At 37.9% G+C, this 17,835-nt stretch overlaps 1 protein-coding gene across 5 annotated transcripts in view; it reads right to left on the bottom strand.

Annotated features, from left to right (window-relative positions):
- Nucleotides 1-17,835, bottom strand: part of LOC112057979 (potassium/sodium hyperpolarization-activated cyclic nucleotide-gated channel 2) — a 342,833-nt gene that overhangs the window by 310,644 nt on the left and 14,354 nt on the right. For all 5 annotated transcript variants that reach the window (XM_024098604.2, XM_024098602.2, XM_024098603.2 and 2 more), the window contains exon 2: nucleotides 1,950-2,790. In XM_024098604.2, the coding sequence (XP_023954372.1) occupies nucleotides 1,950-1,996 (47 nt within the window). In that variant the 5' untranslated portion in view covers nucleotides 1,997-2,790. The remainder of the gene's footprint in view (nucleotides 1-1,949; nucleotides 2,791-17,835) is intronic.

Below are 17,835 nucleotides of genomic sequence, written 5' to 3' on the forward strand. Positions count from 1 at the left end.
AACCACGTCGCCTGCTCGGTCTTCCGCAGGGAGGCGCGGAATAAAAAGGCGGGCACGGTGGCGGCCACGGTGAAGCGTCGAGCAACAGCGCCACAGGAAACCAGCGCCACAATCAGGACTCCAGCGAACGACCCCAAACCGCGGGTCGCGCCCGGAGGCCCCGATGCTTCTAAAAAGAAAAAGAAGCCAAGGAGGAAGAAGAAGCAGCCTACGCCTGAGCCTGAGGCGGCAAGTGCAGCGCCTACGACGGACTACGTCGCGGCCAGCAGCGCCGCCACCAGAACCAGCGCCAAGACAGCCCAGCGGCCAACGACAGCCGCCGACGACGCGATAGTCGCAGCACTCGAAGTGCTGCAACTGATCCTCAATGCCGTCCGGGAAGGCCGCGACCCTACCGCGGACATCGTACAGGGCATCGCCCGGATCGCCGCGCTCCAGCGCCCAATAGACTCCCGCTCTACGCACGCGGCCCGGGCAACGACCCGCTCCGCCTCCCACCCAGTGACATAGTGCCACTTCTGTCACCGCCGGGCCTCCCACAAGCGGGTTCAACCTGGCGGTGGCAATCAGCAACCTTTTCCCGGCCTACTAGCCTATAGGCCCACACTCTTCGGCTAAAAGCCAACCCAACGACCCATCGCTGTTTTAACGGCTGGCGGCAGATACCACGGCAGGGAGTTTAACTCGAAACCGTTAACCCCACACCCCGACGGGTGCGTGAGAGGAGATAGTAGTGTTTAGACGTCCATCGGCGGTTATGATCATCATCATAACCGCTACATCGCTATAAATACAGTAGGCAACTATATGGTGCATTAAGCATAAAACTGGATTTAGCGGATAAGTGACAAGTGATCAACAATTGTATACTTGTTGTTCAACCCTATAACATGTTTGTTGTAAGCAACCCGTTTTTGAAAATGTAACCTCTAGTATACATAGACAACTTAACCAGCACAATGTATTGGTTCACGCGGTCGAAACAGAGCCACAGTATTTCAATCAATATACCTCCCCATTAGTTTTCCTTCCCTCCCGCAATTTGTCAGAGCGTTCTCGAACCTATGGTGTTGTAAATGAGCACCATTCACTGTAATCTCGTGTCATAAATTTATCCTACTAAAGTGAATCCTGGTTACCTGTGATATGAAGGACCTCGGAGTTTTATGAAGCGACTTTTCATTTCTCCAGTTTATCAAATGAATAAATTTAAATGATTTCTGCTTAATTTTCAGATAGCTCAACGAGTCGCGAAGCTGAAGTGGTAATCGGCGGGGCACATAGTTCGAAGAGCCGATGGACGTTGGGGTCCCAAGGTGCTGGAATGGCGACCCCGCACTACAAAGCGGAGTGTTGATCGACCCCCCACCAGGTGAACTGACGACATCAAGCGAGTCGCAGATATTCGCTAGATGCAGATAGCTCAGTATCGTGATGTTTGGAAGTCCCTACAAAAGGACTATGTCCTGCAGTGGACGTCTATCGGCTGACATGATGATGATGATGATGATGATGGTGATGATGATTACTTGTGCGATTAGAACAGTGTTTTTTTTTTAATTCTCTACAAGTTAGCCCTTGACTACAATCTCACCTGATGGTAAGTGATGATGCAATAAGATGAAAGCGGGCTAACTTGTTAGGATTAGGATGAAATTAACACCCCTTTCGGTTTCTACACGACATCGTACCGGAACGCTAAATCACTTGGCGGTACGTCTTTGTCGGTAGGGTACCTAGCTGGTAACTAGCCATGGCCGAAGCCTCCCACCAGCTAGACCTGGTCCAATTAAGAAGCCCAGCTGGGGATCGAACCCAGGACCTCCGTCTTGTAAATCCACCGCGCACACCACTACGCCACGGAGGCCGTCAAAGTATACTTGCGCGAGTAGAGCAGTGTGTGAGTGAGCGAGAGAGAGAGCATGAGAGAGGCATGGTTTAGTACTCACGTGTGGTTGGCGGAGGAGAGCCGCCGGTGTAGGCTGCGCAGCGACATGGCGTACCCCTAGCAGGGCGGGCTGCCGCTGCCCTTGCCGCGCGGCCGGCGCAGCGCGCGCGCGCCGAAGAACGCGCCCTCCTCGTTGCACGACTGCGATCTCTGCGACGCCAACATGCCGACCGCGCGGCCCAGCGCGTGCAGGGGACGCACGCGCGCGCGCCTGCCCCACCCCCGCCCCACCACTTCAATCTTGACTGGCACCGCACCGACTGTCACGCCACAGTCCGCCTGCCGCCCCAAGCCGCCCACATGCACGGATACACCACACGGATACAGTCCGCACGGATACAGGCCGCGCTTACAATGTTTTTACAGGTGTCATAAGTCCGCAATTCGCAACGAATACACCGCACAAATACAGTCCGTACTTTGCACAGAATACTACACCACACGAATACAGTCCGTACTTCTCACGTAATATATCACCACTGCACGAATACAGTCCGTAATTCGCACTGGATACAGCACCACCGCACGAATACAGTCCGTACTTCTCACGTAATATTTCACCACTGCACGAATACAGTCCGTAATTCGCACTGTTTACAGCACCACCGCACGAATACAGTCCGTAATTCGCACAGAATACTTCACCACCGCACGAATACAATTCGTACTGACACTGTCACCGGATACATTCGAGAGCTATGAGTTGTCACGTTACGCTTGGCACTTGTTCACTTACAAACTAATTTTGTTTAAGCTAACTAAATTCATTTGTGAAGGCGCTTTATCGGTTGCTCGATTAGTGTTAAATTAATTGCGACGTTGTCTCCGCTGGCCGTTCGTATCTGAAACAATATTAAAGTCATATTATATTTTGTTAACAGTCAGTAAGATTCACTCTATAGCTATTCTATTACGAGTATAAGTTGACATAGTAAAAAAGCCAATCAGAAGATATAGGCATTATTCTATTATTATGATAATAACAGGAAAACGCCTATATGTTCTGATTGGCCTAACGGTTCACGGTATAATAACTAAGAACCATCTCGATAACGTCACCTTTTACATAAAAAATGCGTTATAGTCGGTTAGATCGACAAAGACGTACCGCAAAGCGATTTAGCGTTCCAGTACGATGTCGTGTAGAAACCGAAAGGATTTTCATCCTACTCTTAACAAGTTGGACCACTTCCATCTTAGATTGCATCATCATCTACCATCAGGTGAGATTGTTGTCAAGAGTTAACTTGTACAAAATTAAAAAAAAAAGACTACGAGCCAGACCAGACATACCTTATATTAAGCACTCTAAAAGTTTGCCATACTAAGCTATAGTAGCTGTAGCATTCTCTAAATAAGTTCAAAGTTTTTATTAAACGCAAGCTTAAAGAAAAGACGTTTAGTGTTAATGATTTTGTAAACTACAAAACAGCTTGGAAATTAAATGTATTATTTGACTGGCTACTTATATACTTATTGTTATATGGTGATAAACTAAAAAATGAAAAAAAATGGCCGAGTTTGTTGTGGGCTCTTCTCGGACCAAGGCGCATTTGGAACCCTCGTAACTTTAATTTTAAGTTTTCGACTAATTATTATCTCCTTTAACTTATAATATAATTACTTGACATTAAGAAAAGACGTTTAGCATTAATGATTTTGTAAATGAGATAACTGCATGGAAATGAAATGTATTATTTGACTGGCTACTTATATACTAATAGTTATATGGTGATAAACTAAAAAAGGAAAGACCTGGCCGTGTTTGTTGTGGGCTCTTCTCGGACCAAGGCGCATTTGGGACCCGCGTAACTTTAATTTTAAGTTTTCGACTAATTATTATCTCCTCTATCTTACAATACCAGACGTTTTTAAAGTGCTTGTAAACTAAGCCTAATTAAGATAAATGAATATTGACTATTGACTATTTTACTACCCTGTAGGAGCGTTGACTGACTAATTTTCATTTAGAAGCTAAGATACCACAGTTATATATGTGTGTATGTGTGTGACATACACGTTTTCAAAGTAAAGAAAACCACACATTAGCGATAAACTCGTAATTCGCTAAAATGACTCACGCTTTTACTTGGACACGGAACAATTTTTGTTTTGACTGTAATTAGCGCAAAGGGTTGGCTAGCTAATGAAAGGGGCAGTCGAGGGTCGTTCCCAGTAAATCACATTAAAAGTACCCTTCCATTCGATTGTAATGGTTCAACCACACACTGCGTGCAACTTCGCCTAATTGCAAATATAAAGTAGGTACACGTATACAGCTGTTTACGTAGTACCAGTTTCATTTACGTAGATAAGATAAAGAGATTTTATGGAAATAATTTTATCAGAACAACCAGAAAAACAAATCATGCATGCACTCACAGTTTAAAATTAAACAAAAAACTTTATTTACGAGGGCCTTCGTGGTATGCGCGGTGGGTTTACAAAACGGAGGTTCTGGGTTCGATTCCCGGCTGGGTCGATTGAGATTTTCTTAATTGGTCAAGGTCTGGCTGGTGGGAGGCTTCGACCGTGGCTAGTTACCACCCTACCGGCAAAGACGTACCGCCAAGCGATTTAGCGTTCCGGTACGATGCCGTGTAGAAACCGAAAGGGGTGTGGATTTTCATCCTCCTCCTAACAAGTTAGCCCGCTTCTATCTAAGACTGCATCATCACTTACCATCAGGTGCGATTGTTGTCAAGGGCTAACTTGTAAAGTATAAAAAAAAGCTGTAGTTTACGTAGTAGATTAGATAAAGAGATTTTATGGAAATAATTTTATCAGAACAACCAGAAAAAGGAATGAGCAAGACTCACAGTTTAAAATTATTTCAACGTATTTTTAATATAGCTATTTGTTTCAAATAAATAATTGAAAAAGGCGATAATTGAACTCCTTTGTAACGATTTTATAAAATCAACAATATCTATCCAGATTCGTTTCCTTCAATTTCATCCATTAGTTAAGTACACCGACCTCTTTGTAATTGAATCAGCCATTTACAAATTGTTTACAGTATTTATTTTAAACAAGACTGATTTTTCTTAAAGCATTGTTACGAATTCTACGAGTGCATTTTCTCTTAATTTACCTACTTGCTTCAAAAAATAATAATCAGACATTTTCTAAATGGGTTTTTATTTTTCATAATCTTTATTTCATACTAGCTGAAGCCGAGCGGTTTCAACCGCGTTGTTTCTGTTCCCGTAGGAATACAGGAATAATATATAGCCTTCCTCGATAAATGGGCTATCTAACACTGAAATAATTTTTCTAAACGGACCAGTAGTTTCTGAGATTAGTGCGTTCAATCAAACAAACAAACAAACACTGTTTGTGATTTGTTGCATTCTACTTCTTAGATGAAGACGAATGCCGATCCAATTGACTATAATGCCGTCTTTGCATTGACCTCTTATAATAATAAAAGGACGCGCAATCATGTAGAAAATTTCACTTAAAAATTGGCCAATTTTGATTTGACAAATTTAGAATTATTGGTAGAGAAAATTATAACTAAAGACCTTTAAATATAGTCCAATCTATTCTAATCTATACTATTACTTTATACTACTTACTACTTATATACTTTTCAAAATACAGTAAATTATCATCATCATTATCATTATCATTATCAACTGTGGCACACTGCTGAGCCACTACGCTGACCCAATGCGGATTGAAAGACTTCGCGCACCTAGCGAATTAAGAAAATTGTCAGGTATACAGGTTTCCTCACGATATTTTTCCTTCACCGTTTGAAACACGTGATATTTAAATTCTTAAACACACATTGAAAAGCTGGAGGGTAAGCCCTTGACCGGATTCGATCCTGCACCCTGCGGAATCGGAGGCAGAGGTCATATCCACTGGGCTATCACGACTCTTCTTACTTGCGTTATACTTCTCTCTTGGGTTATAAATATACTAATTTCAGTATCTGATTGGTCAAGAGTTATGCAAATGTCCAAAATTTTTCCACGCAAGTATTAAAATTTAATTCAAGAACTGTTATAATCTCAAGTTAAAATTAGGGATTAATTATATACGTCACACAAGACTCTTTACCCGAAGTGACTTCAAACGGCAGTTTTATAATTAACGCATAAGTAATTACGGCTTTAACAGTTCATTCATCTATTTTGAATGTCTTACTGCAGAGCCTCTATGTTTATAAGAGGGGTTTTGGAGTGTAGACCCACTATGCAGCTTCATTGCGGATTGGCGGTTTTTTTTTCATTCTTTACAAGTTAGCCCTTGACTACAATCTCACCAGATGGTAAGTGATGATGCATGAAGGAGTAAGATGAAAATCCACACCCCTTTCGGTTTCCACACGACATCGTACCGGAACGCTAAATCCCTTTGTCGGTAGGGTGGTAACTAGCCACGGCCGAAGCCTCCCACCAGCCAGACCTGGACCAATTAATAAAATCTCAATCGGCCCAGTTGGGGATCGAACCCAGGACCTCCGTCTTGTAAATCCACCGCGCATACCACTGCGCCACGGAGGCCGTCAATCGTCACGGAGGTGTTAGGATACATGTTTGACTCTGTAACCAATAATTATAATAACTCTCGTAATAACAATTTTATGATTATTTATTATTTATATTATTAATATTATTTATGATGTCGTGTAAAAACCGAAAAAGATGGTAAATGATGATGTAACTTAAGATGGAAGCGGGCTAACTTGTTAGGAGAAATATGAAAATCACGCAAACACAGAACCTCTCTTTTTCCCAACTGCGCCAAAAATATTAGACCGCATGCGGTATTAGCTGGACTATAAATTAATTGAATGGCTTACCAGCTTTAAGCCAAAACATGATCACCAATAGTATAAACTATATCATTTGTTAAAAGCTAAAACGAAACATTGATTAATGTACAAGCACTCAGTAATTACAGCTAGTAAAAGCATTTTGTGATGGCAATTTACAAATGTTGTTATCAATGTTACAAAATTAATGGTTAATGACGCAACAAATTACAAATGTGCAACAATTTATTTTATACTTGCAAACCGTGCAAATGCAACCGTTAGTTTTTACGTATTAAGTAACTAATCAATATGTAAAAACATTGCGTTTGACTGGATTTTTGCTAAATTCTTTTATCGTAATTAGATGAAAATTCATAGAATCTTAGCCTAGAATCGAATTGCCTAGCATAGAATCTTTCCTTACATTAAAAGTGTCATTTTTCAGTAAATGAACTTTAGACATAAACGCAAAAATAACAAAGATTTATGCAATTTTGCCCATACAAATCTAATGATAACCAACGACGTCATTAAATTGTGACATTTTGTATGCGGTGTTTTTCAGAGATCCGTAGCAGATCCGTAAATCTGACCATTTACAATCCCTGTAGCTCCGAAAGTAATGATCGCAGATATCCTGTTTCTTTTAGAAAATTGCTTTACTTTAGCATATTCCTAATTTATATAAGTACAATTTAAAAAAAGCTGTCATCATCCCTATTTTTTGGGAAAGAAATTCTAACAAAATATATTTAACGCCATAAACAACTAGCTCAAAACATGACATAGACATGGTAGTGTCTATATTGTCTATGTCCTCGTCTAGCGTACTCGGTCATAGTGCATCGGAGAGCACATTAAGCTGTCGGTTCCGGTTGTTAGTCGTTGCAGCGACTTGTATAGGATAACAATCGTTTATCTCGTGGGAGATTGTTATATCATATACAACTCTATAACGCCTTAATAGATTGCAATAACAAAGGTGTTATTTTATAAACGTTATTGACAGGAAGGGTTTACATATCACACATGCCTGAAGACAATTTGCTCTAGCTTTATAAATCTAAAAATACGAAATATAAAAATGGTGAAATAGGGGTTGTAAGTACACCGATTTCCGCGCAGAAGTCTTTTTTTTTATTCTTTACAAGTTAGCCCTTGACTACAATCTCACCTGATGGTAAGTGATGATGCAATCTAAGATGGAACCGGAAATACTTTGTCGGTAGTAACTAGCCACGGCCAAAGCCTCCCACCAGCCAGACCTGGACCAATTAAGAAAATCTCGATCTGCCCAGCCGGGGATCGAACTCATGACCTTTTGTAAATCCACCGCGCATACCACTGCGCCACAAAGGCCGTCAAAAAGATAAATTTTAAGATTCGACCTCTAAAATGGTGAAATAGGGGTTGTAAGTTTACCACGCAGACGAAGTCGCGGGCGTCCGCTAGTATCAAATTAATTAATTATTCACTAAACATGACAAACAAACAATGAACTTCCGCGAAATAACACTCTATTTTACCAATACCAAAACCAAAAACTCAATATTCGATATACAATGCCAAGAATATACGAGTAAAAAGAGAAGGGCCGAAATTGTTTGCAGCCCAGGATCAGTCATTGTACCCTGGCGGAAATAAAAAAATATATTTTTTTAACTATTTTTGATTATACAAATCTACGAATTTCATTTAATTCTTTCGAAATAATATTTATTCTCTCCCAAGAAATGCAACACTAATATGGGTATTAATGGCGGATTGATGACGTTTTCAATGCAGTAGTCGATTTGACGTTTGCTGTCAAGTTGCTTTAAGGGCGCCATCTTGATATAACTCAAAATCTTGGGATTTAATTTTATTTATTTCTTTTTATTTAGTTAGATTTATTCACTTATTTAGATTTTAATAAAATCTTTGTATTTTTAAAATTTTAATGATACAGGGTACAAGAGTGGACCTGAAATGGACTATCTCCTTTATACCTATATACTATCATAGTGAGCCGTGATAGCCCAGTGGATATGACCTCTGCCTCCGATTTCGGAGAGTGTGGGTTCGAATCCGGTCCGGGGCATGCACCTCCAACTTTTCAGTTGTGTGCATTTTAAGAAATTAAATATCACGTGTCTCAATCGGTGAAGGAAAACATCGTGAGGAAACCTGCATTCCAGAGAATTTTTTAATTCTCTGCGTGTGTGAAGTCTGCCAATCCGCATTGGGCCAGCGTGGTGGACTATTGGACTAACCCCTCTCATTCTGAGAGAAGAATCGAGCTCATCAGTGAGCCGTATATGGGTTGATAACGACGACTATCATAGTTACAAGTTTACTGATTGAACTTCGAAAACCTTTCAACCTTAATAATAACTTCTAAAAAAGATCTTTGGTGTTCTGCGAACTTAATTTAGGCAATATTTCAAGATTTTTCTCTATAAAGAAGCTTTATTTTTATAAGTGTCGCGAACAGATTGGGGATTGACGATGAAGCTTAATTTATTAATTAAAAGTTGATCCCGCCTTCTTTTAAATTGTTTTGAGATCTTTCAACACGACATCGGTTAAACTTTTTCGGCTCGGTACTTCGTAAAGGAAAACGGAACAAAATCACTCGAGTGTTTATGATATTTTTGTTCATCTGACGGCGACAACTGCCCTTTGTAAATTTAAATACGTAAATTTTAAAACGTATTTAAATTTACAAATTTATTAAAACATTTCAATGTTTTATGTAGTAATTTTCGCTCTTAAGTATTTAAACGTCATACCAAAAGATTTTATAAAATATTTTATAATTGGTATAAAATCTTTGGTCATACCTAATAAAACAGATGAAAGATAAAGTTCTATAACATAACTACTTAATAAAAATACACGTAGGTATATTAAATACTCAAAAATCACGTAACATTTTTAACACAAATTACGTTATTCTGACTTATCTTCTTGTCATTTATTATTGTTATTTGCTGCTATTGTGAAGCGGCCTGTTGCTGTAACTTGGCCTGCGCATTACGGTGCGCTTAGATAAAAGATATTGATTTGATTATGATAAAATCAGTTACGATTTTATTCTCGTTCAAAATCTTCCGCTCGGTGCGCGTAATACATCATCACTTGCACTTATCGTTTTATTCTGTAGGTTTTTAACCTACAGATAAAAACGGTAAGTGCAGAGTACAAAATTGGATTCTAATTAGATTGTACGGCGAACAAAATGATAATGGGCATCACAATATGAAATTGAAAATACATTAATGATTTATTTTCGGTAACATTTCATTTTCTAATTAATGGCTTTATTATTATATCTAGACTTTGGTAAATTAAGCATAACAAAAGTTATAAAAATTAGCTTTCATTCGAACTTTCTCACTTTTATATAAGTCTATTACTTTGTCAACAATCGCCAAAATTCGGTTTTTTTCCTGAAAAGTTTGCTTTTTCAAATTACAATTTTATTCCCCGGAAACGGCTACTTATTTCCATGCTAAAATAAGTATTACAAATATTTACGTACTCATAAATAAATAATAATTGATTGAATTTGACGGCCTCCGTGGCGCAGTGGTAAAAAAAAAGAGTGCCAAAATAGGATATCAAAACAAAATCACGTGTGGTCCAACAGACTCCCGTGTCTATTGAACACGTGGTTTTGTCCATGTGTCTAAATAAAGATCCATTACACTTTGAATAACTCCATAGTATTGTCTAAATAAAGGTTCATTCATCGCACTGTGATTGTATTATACAGTACGTACTGTTTAGCCTTCCCATTCTGTAATAATGCGTCCAGTCGTTTGCAATAATCCGCGTTCGCAGCTCGGCCAGAGTTGGAAATGTACAATTGTACAACAACGCGAAATGAAAAGTTGCAATGTTGGGAAATATTAAAACAGTTGCCCCAAAAAACGCGACCGCAGTACTAGTGTTGTACCCAATTTAGTGGGAGCCGTAACCGATGATATACCGAACCGAGATATGCTCCCATTTATTCGTCCTACAGTCGAATATTAGCGGACGCCCATGCGTGAAAGCCGATGCAAATTTTTAACCCCTATTTCACCCCTTCTGATTTTATTTTTGCGTCAAAATGTGTTAGACCTTCCACGTTTAAGTTTCATTTGAATTCATACAGTAGTTTCAGCGTGATGTCCGATTGACAACAACAGTGACAGACCTTCGTCATTTTATAAAAGCTGAAAGTTTGTCAGCTCATGCTCCTACCATAAGTAAATACGGTAGCCAATTATGGAGTTTAGACCGAGGTGGCCTAGGGAGGTAATGCACGTAATGGAATGTTTACTATTGTCGAAAATAAAAAATACTCGTGAAAGAATTATTTCGATACGTTCATTAGTTCCCGAGATATAGAATTTTAAAGTGAGCGCGCGGCGATCGTTTAACGCCGTGACGTCATCGCCCGACATTTCGGCCGGTATAGGCAATTTCATGCTTCTGCCTTACCTACTAATGGTTAGAATTGAAAAATTCTTTTTGTGTTGGAAATCGATTAATATCAAGGAATAAGCTACATAACATCACTAATGATAATGTAACATATATGATGTTATTTTTCGGAAGTCGGTTGTATTTTTTTATTAAATTTTATTTATTTTTCTATGTTTAGTGTAATTATACTAGATTTAGATCTAGGCAAGAAAAAATCCCCCAAGGTTTGTATGCTTTGTGTGTGTTAAAACCTTAGATGGAATAACGTTTTATGACTGGCTACTTCATTAATTTGTTTGAATCTAATAAACAAATTAATATGTAGGCCACACACGACGCGATAACACATACCCATAAGGAGTTCCCTTAACTGTCCTTCATCTCCATCACCAGACCAAAATGACAGCTAAAACCCATTTAGGTAGAAAGTTCTCTTCAATACAAATTAATCAAGCCTAACTACATGGCAACTACTGTATACCGTCGAGGAATTCCATTAACTGTCCGTTGTCTTCATCATCAGACGCCTAATAACAGTCATAATTCATCTAGGTGTAAAGTCCTCATAAATACAAATTAATCAAGCCCAATCACAAGATAGCTACTGTAAACCGTTGAGGGGTTCCATTACCTGTCCTTCGTATTCATCATCAGACCCCTAATGACAGTCGCAACCTATCTACGTGGCAAGTCCTCATCAAAACAAATAAATCAAGTCTAATCACAAGGTAGCTACTGTATGCCGTTAAGGAGTTCCATTAAGTGTCATTCGTCTTCATCACCAGACCCCTAATGACAATCACAAACCATCTTGGTGGTTAGTTCTCGTCGACACAAACTAATCGAGCCCAAACACAATGCAACTATCTGTGTGTGTAATGGTCGTGTGTGTTTCGGTTCCATCATCAGATCGACTCCAGACCTTCATGAAATTCTAGTGATTTAGAGTGCCTAATGAAAAAAGTAACAAACGCTATAGCTGTTCTTGCGATTTTTTAAAGTTTTACTCGATTTCTCCAGGATCCCACCATCAGATCCTGACATGGTGACAATGGAACCATTTCAAGAGTACCCTTTCTAACAAAAAAGAATTTTCAAAATTTTTTAAGAAATGACGAAAGTCTGAGGTAACAACATAAAAAAATGGGAAAAAAAACTAACATACGCATCGAATTGAGAACCTCCTTTTTTGTTAATATATTGCTTACTAATATTATAAATGCGAAAATAAGTCTGTCTGTCTGTATGTCTGTTACCTTTTCACAGTTAAACGGCTGAACCGATCAAGATGAATTTTGTTATAATGGTAAATGGGACTTTGGAGCAGAAAAGGGTACTTTTTGACCTTAAAATAAAAACAGAAAGGGTTGAAATAGGGGTTGAAAGTTTGTATGGAAAGTCCTTAATTTTTAGAGTCAGTTTTAAAAATTCAAGAATTTTTAAAATTCAACCCTTAAAGTGGTCAAATAGGGGTACTTTACATTTAATTCCACGCGGACGAAGATGCGGGCGTCCGCTAGTTGGTTAAACAAACAAAAAAAAAACCGGAATGAAACAGACGGTTTTGCTTGAGAAAAATGTAAGAAAAACCTATTATAAACTTGAAGAGTTTGTTTGTTTGATTGAACGCGCAAATCTGAGAAACTACTAGTCCGATTTGAAAATATCTTACAGTGTTAGATAGTTAGATAGATATCGAGGAAGGCTATAGGCTTTATTTTATCCCTTTATTCCTACAGGAACGGGAACCGCACGGGTAAAACCGAGCGGCATCTATTAGTCTTAACATACTCTGTTTTCGTAGGTTGGTTGATAAAATATTCTGATTTCCCACTGTTGATAAATATACCTACTTTGAAACAATAATCTCCTCTTGTTCGCACTTGTTTAAAAATACATGGATATCCCTTGAGCCAAACATTAGTTCCACTAGCTGCGAGCACAAAAGGTCAAGCTAAGCTGGATACAATAAGGTTAGCGTGCTGCAAAGGGAGTAAAATAATCCGTGAAAAATCTCATTTCCTGCTAGCTAGGTTTACACTAGTTTTTGAAAGAGCACCTCCATTATGAATGTAAAACGCAGTCAAATATGTCGCAATAAATTACATTTTTAGTTCCTTATTATTTAAAAAAAAAGTATAAACTCAAAAGCTAAGTATACCTATTTTAATACATTTTTCTAAAATTAAACAGAATTTATGAATTAACAAAAGCTACCACGCCCAGTTGATATGACCTCTGCCTCCGATTCCGGAGGGTGTGGGTTCGAATCCGGTCCAGGGCATGTACCTCCAACTTTTCAATTGTGTGCATTTTAAGAAATCACGTGTCTCTAACGGTGAAGGAAAACATCGTGACTAAACCTGCATACCTGAGAATTTTCACAATTCTCTACGTGTGTGAAGTCTGCCAATCCGCATTGGGGCAGTGTGGTGGACTATTGGCCTAACCGCTCTCATTCTGAGAAGAAACTCGAGCTCAGCAGTGAGCCGAATATGGGTTGATAAAGAATAAGAAGAACTTATACATATAAACCAAGCAACCAAGGTTATATGAAGCAAATTATTACAAGCATTATACCCAACGATATGAATGACACGGTATAACTCAATTACATATTTAACTTCATTCCATCGATTTTTCTACCTATTCTGGGCTCCACGCCATCTCTACCCATAATGGGGTAATGTGGGGTATAGTGGGGTAAAGTGGGGTACATTGGGGTAAAGTCGCCGCCTCGATAGCTTTGCGGATCGGAGTTGGCATTGCACTTCGGGAAATTGCTTTACATTCACTGTTTGTGAACGTCTCGAGATTTCTTCACTACATCGCTATTGGATAGTTGTATTGAAAAGCTATTCGGATTAAATTTAACGCCTTTCTCTACGTGATCAAATCTGAACTGTAGAAGAACTAGTTCTTCCGATTCGTTAGTATGTCATATATTAAGCTAGCCACGATAAATATCCTACTAATATTATAAACGCGAAAGTTAGTTTATTTTTAATTTTAATAAATTGCCTAAAGTATTCATAATTAACAAACCATTGTGGACTATTAGCCTAACCAGGGGTTAGGCTAATAGTCCACAATTTTTGTAAATTAAGAAATAATAAAGTATGCGGCTTGCCTCACGATGTTTTTCCTTCACCGTTTGAGCCACGTGTTATTTAATTTCTTAAAATGCACACAACTGAAAAGTTAGTGCTTGCTCCTGACCGGATTCGAACCAACGATCTCCGAATCAATGGCAGAGGACAAAAATCCAATGAACTATCACGGCAAGCCCAAGCCAAGCCAACAAGCTTGTTTCTCACAATCAAATAAAAATGTGTTTTTTCAAGTAAGCTATGTTCTTATAGGCTTTCATAAAGGCAAACCGTTGGACCAACAGATCAGTTTTTACACATGACTAAAGAGAACGTATGTATTTTAAGAAAAAAATAGTATAAATTTAGTCTAAGAAACCAGTCTGCCGAAATAGACATTTGTGTATGAAAACACTGAAATATTTTCAAAAGCTTCACTTTTACGCAATTGAAAGCTACAATATAAAGTCCAGTATACCCTCTAGACAGAAAAGCACATAACTAAATACACAGTAAGCGGTCTCTAAGACACACTCCCTAACTGAGTTTGCTGACGATTCCACTGGGGCTAGGCGGTTATTGATTTATTTTGGAAGCTCCAACTCAATCCACTTTTAGTGCTAACCTATTTTTACATGACTATTTAGGGCAATGCTAAAGGCATATTTGATCGTATTCGCTTATAATAACACAACCTTCTGGCGCAGATAGCTTCTCCTGCTTTGTAAAGGTATTAGGTTTGATTTCAGCAAATGCTTATTGAGAATTTTATAGTTTTTAAATAGTTTTTTTTTAAAAGAATATTTGCCTTATTTTTTTATAATATGACCAATATTCCCATTCCCCTCTAACTAATCGGGAAAGACTGTGCTAGGAGTGGGTACGACAATAGACCGACGGGGCGTGGACCGAACCACCACCCCTCGGTGATGAGTCCAACAGCTCTTACCGTTGAGCTATTGAGGCTATAGTTATCACGATCTCTCTTTTTATCTGACTTAAAAACAGAGTTTTTAATTCGACGGCTTTGTCTTATATATTATTTTAATTTGTGATATTTTAAGAATTTTTTTATAAAAAAAAATAAACTCAAAATATCACGACATCTTTATCGCTTAATTTCTTAAATTTGCTGTGAATTTTACTGAAAATTCCATGGAACATGGCTCTATATATTCTATAGCCCATCTAGGACTCGGACTTTGAGTATTTTTAATGGTAAACAAAACCTATACACAAAATTTACGAAGTATTGTTAGTAATTGTAGTCATGTGATTTCGTATTCACTAATTACTAACTGATATGATCAAAATTACTAACCAGTGAAATAAATATTGTGATTTTCTTTAACTTGAAACTTTTCGGAATATGAAAAATGATGTTTTGATGTTAATTATATTATTAAACTAGCTGACGCCGCGCGGTTTCACCCACGTGGTTCCCGTTCCCGTAGAAATACGGGGATACAATATAGCCTATAGCCTTCCTCGATAAATGGACTATCGAACACTAAAAGAATTTTTCAAATCGGACCAGTAGTTCCTGAGATTAGAGCGTTCAATCAAACAAACAAACAAACTCTTCAGCTTTATAATATTAGTATAGATTAGATGACTAATAGACCAAAGTTAATGAAAAAAAAAGGCTGAAGGTGATACGAAGCAATAATTACAGTTTTAGTTTCATCATCTATTAGTACTTACAAAAATGCCTCAAACATCAAGAAGATTATTTAGAAGGTCATGAACACAGGCTATTATAACAGTACCTAACTGATGCATTATTGCAATTACAGTTACAATATCTTGTAACACGTAAAAGCTTCGTAACGGTTCATTATTTATGTTGGTGACATCATTTTTTGCGACAAGAATAATTCGACGGGGACCCCGACACCAAAGTTCGATGCACTTCACTTGTAACTTGAATATTTTTAGTATAATGTACCCACAACAAGCTCTCAAACAACAAACGCAGTCTCAATTTGCGAAAAAAATGTTAAAATAGGTTTTATTTCATTATCGTCATAAAAATACGTAAAATAAGGGTATCATCATCATCATCATCATCGTCACCATCATCATCAAAAAATAATTCAAAATTCATTTATTTCAATTAAGCTTAGTTCAAAAGCATTTGAAAAGTCAGTTTATGTCATAATTTAATTTAATCAAACCTTCATTTTTAAATTTAACAAATTAAAAATGAAGGTATAAATCACTAGTCATTTCACACCTAATAATAATTATAAACAAATTAAAGAAAATAAATTTGATTAATAAGCTTAGAACATATGGTTAATATTTATATATAATGTTATAAACAGACCATACATAATTTAAAATTAATAAGTTATGAAATGACTTGAGTTTACTACCTTCATTTCTAATTTCTTTGTTGGTAAACAGTACTCATCAAAAAAGGCTGTAAGGCTTAGAATTTGACAAACTTACATCTAAGTTTTACATTGTAACTGATATAACTCACGATAGTTTAAACTCTGAAACAACAATGAACCTATTCCGCGTGCGGTCGCACACACTAATCAGTTGTGAGGCAAATATGACCCAATTATAATAATAATTAATTGGATAGGTAGGCGCTCCTCGACAGTAATTAGTGAGCGCGCCACGATTTGTGCCGATCAATTTGTTTAGCACTGTTTGAATTTGCCATTTGGATTATCAAGCTTTATCTGGGTTGTATTTCCGATACACATAGTACACACTGCTTTTTTTTTCGAAAAATATATTTGTCATAACTTTTAAATATGAATCTTACTTACTTACTTACTGTAGTTTAAAAGTAGCAACACTGTAGCACTTTGGTGGGAGGCTTCGGCCGTGGCTAGTTACTACGCTACCGACAAATACGTACCGCCAAGCGATTTAGCGTCCCGGTACGATGTCGTGTAGAAATCGAAAAGTGTGGATTTCATCCTACTCCTAACAAGTTAGCCCGCTTCCACCGTAGATTGCATCATCACTTACCATCAGGTGAGATTTTAGGTCATAATATATATTTACTTTTAGACTGTGGTCCTTCGGAATGTTAGTAGGTATAATTACTCATTGTACAACAGATCACTAGGTTACATCTATATTTACTCACCTTTAATTTGCTTAGAACGAGTATCAGTCAGGCATTTTACGGAAATTTCCCACAAGCAGGGATCCGGTTTAATTAATAGCTTACCCGATTCTGATACGGTGCCTTACGTAACCTAGTTTCGGAAATACAACCTAATAAAGTTATTACAGTTCAGCATATAAAGCCCGTTTACAGGGAAATCTGTGGATCTCTTCGAATCTAATCTAATTAATCTTCGTATGTTGCATTAATCTAACTACATCATTTTATAAATAGCAGACGCCTGCGTGGAAATTGTTGTAAACTTTTTACCCCTATGTATGTCTATGGCCAAAAAAAGTTACTTTTATCAATCAATATACAACTATACAAACTTTCATCCCCCGTTTTACTTCTCTTGATTTAATTTTGCGACAAAACTATCCATGTCTTAAATCGTACCAAGTTTTAATTACATTCATTCAGTAGTTTCAGCGTGATG

The sequence above is a fragment of the Bicyclus anynana genome, chromosome 20, assembly GCF_947172395.1.
Source record: "Bicyclus anynana chromosome 20, ilBicAnyn1.1, whole genome shotgun sequence".
In the NCBI taxonomy this organism is placed as follows: Eukaryota; Metazoa; Arthropoda; class Insecta; order Lepidoptera; family Nymphalidae; genus Bicyclus; species Bicyclus anynana.